Below are 6,115 nucleotides of genomic sequence, written 5' to 3'. Positions count from 1 at the left end.
ACGTAGAGTGTGATGTAGGATCTCGGCCCATAATATATAGAGATAGATAGATAGATAGAATAATAATTTTCAGTGTAAGCCTTGTCTAATTCTCTACTATTTGTAGATCGGACTGTGACTGTGGTCCAAAACATGCTGCAGAAATAATCCAGTTTGAGATGACTTTTACTGCCCTGGCTCAATGCTATGGAATTCTGGGAACAGAACAATACACAGATTACCTTTTCTCAATCAACAGTGTGTATGTGTGTGTGTGTGTATCCCCCACTTTCTTCCATGCCAGCATTCTCTGTAGATGCCAGACACAGATGCTGGTGAAACATCAAGAATAAACTCTTCTAGAATACGGCCTCATAGCCCGAAAAACCCACAAAAAACTAATCCTGGGAATTGTAGTTTATTGTGGCACCAGAGCTCTCTGACAGAGAAGGCTAAATGTCTCACAAAAATACAGTTCCCAGAATTCCCTAGCATTGAGCCAGGGCAATTAAAGCATTCTCAAACGATAATTTCTGCAGTGTGTTTTAGATTTTTCCCAGGTGTCAAGACCCTGGGGTGTCTGCTCTCTCTGACAGAGTGGATTGCCTTTCTGTTGCTGGCCTTTTTGAAATGATAGTGTTTGTGGGGATTGTGGGGTGTGAGTTATTATAGAATAGATTTTTTAAAAAAGAGAATGTATCTCTCCCCTGTAGTACACTATTTAGATTATTTCAAAGTAAGCAAATGCCTTGCATGTAAAAGTTCCATTTTGGATTCAGTCTCTGCTATTTCAACTTGGAAGGAGTTGGAGATAAACTAAGGCTGGTAGTATGCCAACTTGGTATGTTCACATCACAGTCATATGCGCCTTTTGCTATGCACACCCACGCACCATGAAGCCTATTTTGATGATGATGGAACCACCCATTATGAAGGTGATGGCTGAACTGTGCAGTGTATCCTGTGCTATAGGGGATTAAGGCAGGTTCTTCCAGATTGTCACTTTGCTTCGTCAGCACTGGTGTGGTGATGTTACAAAGATAAATCAGTGTTGTACAAAAATACAGGAAGGACAAGATACATGCAACATAGAAGTTTTAGTACATGTGGTAGAAAGGAATGGGGCAAAAACAGGAAAATAAGCCCATTAAAAGATTGGGAAAGTGTCCATCAGCAAAATGAGGAAGGACAGTAGAGTTCAAGAGGGTGGTGAAGAGTAAGTATAGTAAGTGCTTACATAATCACAAAATACCATAAAAGCTTTAAATTCAGACATAACCAACTTTTAAAAAGAAAAATATAGAACAGGTTAAGTCACTTAAAATGCCAGGGCAAACTAATAAGCTTTCACTGTTTAATGCTGTTACATAATAAGATTATGTAATGATTAAGTGGAACTGAGAATGGAGAGCCGTGTAGCAGTTAGTTCTATCTGAATGTTAGGGAGATGAACCTTATCTCGCCTCTCCCTTTGGTTCAGCCAGTAGAAACAGATAAAAAGGAAAGAGAAAGTGAGGAGCCTGGTGGCGACTTTCAAGGCTGATTTATTTGAGCACAAACTTTTGTGGATTTCAATCCATTTCTTCAGAGACATTAATGGGCTGCAGCATTCAGGCTGCAGGTATTTAAACACATTTACAGCAGTGTGAGAGTGGGATCAGGGTGCAGAGGAGTGTTTCCTAAACTGAGGTCCACCAGGTGTTTTGGACTTCAACTTCCAGATGCCCTAGCTAGTTGGGTCAAAAATCAAGAATTCTGGGAATTGAAGTCTAAAACATTGGGAGGATCAAAGTTTGGGAAAAACTGGTGTAGAGGGATACTGAAAAATGTGAAGTGAAATACTGGCCAGGAACATTCAAAGAGTTGTGTGAAAAGATATAGGTCTGTCAAGTTGCTGGTCTGTTAGTTTTCAAATGTGAAATCATTAGATTTTGCTTACCCCCAAGTTTGTTCCATAGAAATAAACTGGAAAAAGTATCCTTAGAGAAGTTTATATTTGCCCAAAATGATGGTTGTTGGATGGGATGGATTATGCACTGACAAATTAATGATCAGACTGGAGTGAAGGTGGTTGGGTTTTAAAAGGAAAATAGGGTTGGAGCAATGCTAGAATAATGTTGACACCTTATAATGTAGTATTCTTGGCCTGTCCTTTTGGCAGCCTTGTTACTTTGGGAAATGTTGGATAGGAAAATGCCACTAATTATTTAAAATGATTTAAAATTGTATCTTTTTTCTGCATATAAGTTGAATGAAGCAGGCCAGAGTACACATCACATAAAGTTTTTGGGCATCTAGTTTAAGTCTCCTTAAATCTAAGGAGGGTTACAGACTGCCAAAAAGTGGCGGCCTGCACCTGCCCCTTTCCCCGCCAGATCGGGGCCTCAGCGGCTAGAGCAGCAGCCACTGAGGCCCCGATCCGCTACTTTCCAGGCTGTGGGGAAGCGGCAAAAGGAAAGGGGTGTCCTTGGGGCTTCAAGTCCCAAGGACACCCCACGGCAGCGGGGAGGAGGAGAAAGGGGCCGCTTGGCCCCTTTCTCCTCTGCGTTGCTGGGCGCAGCTGCCTGAAGGCTGCGCCCAGCGACGCAAATGGCAAAAGGAGCTCTGTTTCGGAGCTCCTTTTGCGGCCGGGGAAGGGGGGCACTATGTGCCCTGGTGCGGCATGACGATGTCATGTCCGCGCCGCCCCTTATAGAGGCGGCGCGGTTGTGATGTCGTAATGAGCACATTTTGTGCGCGCTCTGCGCATGCTAGGGGTGGGGGCGTCCGGAAAGAACGCCCCTTTCTAACCCTAGCACGTGCGGAGCTCACACTTTTAGGCCCGTTTGTAACAGGCCCAAGTAACTTGCTTTCCCTTGTTTTGATATGTAATTACTGTAGCACCAGGCAGTCTGATGAAAGGCAGAACAGAGAAGAGGCTAAATTAGAGACTTGGCTTCCCTTGGGCTTTATGCTGAAAATGGTTATCGTTACACTTGGTTAAAAACAAGAATTACCTCTTTTACAAGGAGCCAAGGCCATTTGAATCATTAAGTGAAGAGAAAACTGTTTTAAATCACTGGTAGTTCTTCACATATTTCTTAAATAATGTTACAGATCTTATCACTAAAATATACTGATGATGTACAGTTCATAGTTCCTAATGCTCATTACCCCTGTCAAGCTGCTGATGGAGTGAAAGGAACACAAATGGAATAAGATCATCACAAATATGTAAACAAATAAAAAAACACAATAGATGTTATGTAAATGTGCTTACAAAATATAGTGATAGTTTACTTTCATTATATTTTGCAACTGCATTTACATAACTTCTATTATGGGATTTGTTATTTATTTATGTATTTTTGATGGTGGTATTCGGTGTCTGTCTCTGTAGTTGAGACCCTTCCTTTTTGTGCTTGTTATAGTGAAAGGTACTACATCACATGCGGAAACACAATAATATTTATATTTGCACTAAATTTTATCCTGCGGTGCTATTCAGTGTGTGTGTTTGCTTGCATGTTTCTTTAGTCAGATAAACAGAAATGGAATGTTTGGAACTTTTGAGAACCAAGAGTTGATATTTAGGCTGGATAGAGACATTTTGTGAGATGAAAAATTGATATGAATGCTCTTATTTGATTGGTAAATAACTCAGTGTCCATGTTCAGAGCTCATGGCAAGTCAAGGTCCACATAAGCCCTGGTTTATAGAAGAGGAGGCAGTGTTTTGGTGCTTCCAGTGCCCAAGTGCTTCAGCTTCAATAGTACTGGCTCAACAAAGTACAGTCTGTGCATGATAAATGAATGCTGTAGCAGCTTGTTCTTCCCGAGAAACTGTTGATGGTTTTAGGGTCCCTAGGAACTACAGGGAAGTACAGTAGCATGTCCTGGTCTTTAAAGTACTTGACATAATACTCTTCACAATTGAAGACACCTTCTTATTCTTGTTCCTGAGTAAAACAGCAGAGGCTGGTGACCTGGAGTCCTGCAGATACAACAGGAGTAAGCAACCTGGAAGTCTTCAGATATTTTAGACAACACCTTGTATGATCCAGGTCTATTGGCCACAGTGGTTGAGCTGACAGGAGATAGAACCTAAACCCTTTGGAGGACACCGCTTTGCTTGTCTCTGCATGGAATGATTGTAGATAAACCCTTAAAATTTCCAGCTTTATCTGTTTTTCTCTGGAGCAGAAGAAACATTGGCCTAACATGTCAAGACAGATAGTGTGGTGTAATGGTTGGATTCAGTTTCCAGGTTTGAATACTCACTCAGCCAAGGTAACCCACTGGGTGACTTGGCTAAATCGCACTCTCTCATCCTTAGAGCAAGGCAATGGCAAACCTCCTCTGAATAATAACTCTTACCAAGAAAACTTCATGAGAGGGTTAACCCCTTAAGTTGGAGTTGAAAGCATGCAACAACAAACAAACAAGGACATCTCATGGCAGTTTGGCATTACTGTGATATTGGCCCTGTACAGACGGGCCCTTTGCGGTGTTATGGCAATGTGCTAGGGTTGCCTCGGGGTGGTGCGTGCACACGCCCCGCAACCCTAGCACGTTGTCATGATGCCATAGCTGTGCGGCACCGTCCAGACGGTGTGCACAGCTATGACATCAGTGCTGCGTGGCATTCGGATGGAGCTGCGCAGTACCGATGTGCTCGTGCCACTGCCAGCTGTTTACGGCGGCGCAAAAAGGAGCCGCTTTTCAGCGCTCCTTTTTCCCGTGCAAGCACGCCATGCAATTTGGTTGCTGTGGCGCAGCTACACCAAAAACAGGGGGCTTCTGGCTGCCTCTTTCTGGTGGTCTGTACCCTGCCATTATAACTTTGGCTGCTGTTTTTCCTTGATTTCTCTATCACCCCCATCTTAGTGCGTATATGTAAGAATCTGAGATAGCCTTCAAGAATAATACAAATATGTGTGGAGGTTCATTTTCAGTTCTAGATCTTTGTTAAAAGTCAGCCTTTCAGTAGAGATTTGTTGTAAGAATTACTAACAAGGTGAGATATATGGATGCCTACTTTGGTAGCCTCTCCTTCTTTCATTGGAGCTCTTCTTTCCCTGCCACACCCTAAAAGCTTCAAATGTTAAAGGATAGAACAAACATTTTGCTTTCACTTTCCTTGAATAAAATTGCATCCAGTTTCTGATGAAGACCAGCCACCTGTATATGTTCCAGGTATGACATCTGAAAAGCTGAAAAATATAATAGAATCACTGTGATACTTTGGACAGTGAATTTGTGCAAGACTTGATTCAAATCCCTGGTGTGCATCCCACATGGATGCTAACTCACGGCAGCACGGTGAAGCTATATGTTATGGTATCTAGTGGTTAAATATATAAATAAATGAAAAACATAGGTTCAGCTTATGGTCTGCGTATGATCAGCATAAGTGTGCTTATGGTTCCACTCTTAACTTCCCCTGACTCAGTTCACCTATGTGTGTATACTTTGTTCTAGACTGTAGGTATGAAGCTTTTTTTTGGAATGAGAGTAGTCAGCTTCATAATGCAAAAGAAATGGGAGGCTGGAAGGGTAAGGTGAGCAAAGTGATCCTTGCACTTCACATGATGAACTTGACTGAACAATTCCAGAGGATTGGTTAAAAAATGTGTGAATTTTGCATTGAAAAGTATGAGGCAACAGGTATGGGAACAAATGAGCTGATAAATAAAGCTATTACTACTTGGATTATCACATCACCTTTAATGGACTCTTGAAATCAGTTATTAGCTCACTGTCTTCTAACAGGAATAGCAAGTCCAAGGTACAGGGTGCAAAAGATAGTGGGTAGTTCCACGATTTTACTAATGAGTGTTATATTTTCTTATGGGGATTTCTGGGAACACTGCTGAAGATTTTCTGATGCTACTTTCAGATCCTCTTTTTGTTGGGTGTGTCCAAGTGCAATGTCCTTTTAAGAGCAACTGGAAGTTTTCCTGATCTTACTTGTTCAATCTCTAGGAGTTTCCGCAGAGAGGAATTTTAGAGCGAGACACCTGCCGAAAGGTCAGAAAGCAGAAGTGAGAGCAAAGGCACCTGCAGCAGTTGCTCCTGTCCCAATGGATGCCTTGAGGAACTCCGGAGAAATGCCTGGACATCAGGTCAGTAACATCTTATTTTTAAAAAGAAACTGA

The 6,115-nt window shown here is 42.1% G+C and overlaps 1 protein-coding gene across 2 annotated transcripts in view; it reads left to right on the top strand.

Annotated features, from left to right (window-relative positions):
• The window catches only part of KIAA1328 (KIAA1328 ortholog), a 295,276-nt gene that overhangs the window by 4,379 nt on the left and 284,782 nt on the right, over positions 1 to 6,115 (top strand). The window contains exons 2-3 of one of the 2 annotated variants that reach the window (XM_042452213.1): positions 5,118 to 5,153; positions 5,943 to 6,082. In XM_042452213.1, the coding sequence (XP_042308147.1) occupies positions 5,118 to 5,153; positions 5,943 to 6,082 (176 nt within the window). The remainder of the gene's footprint in view (positions 1 to 5,117; positions 5,154 to 5,942; positions 6,083 to 6,115) is intronic. The other variant, XM_042452214.1, reaches the window with a different exon arrangement.

Source organism: Sceloporus undulatus, chromosome 2 (assembly GCF_019175285.1).
Source record: "Sceloporus undulatus isolate JIND9_A2432 ecotype Alabama chromosome 2, SceUnd_v1.1, whole genome shotgun sequence".
In the NCBI taxonomy this organism is placed as follows: domain Eukaryota; kingdom Metazoa; phylum Chordata; class Lepidosauria; order Squamata; family Phrynosomatidae; genus Sceloporus; species Sceloporus undulatus.
This window is presented reverse-complemented; position numbering and strand designations above follow the sequence as displayed.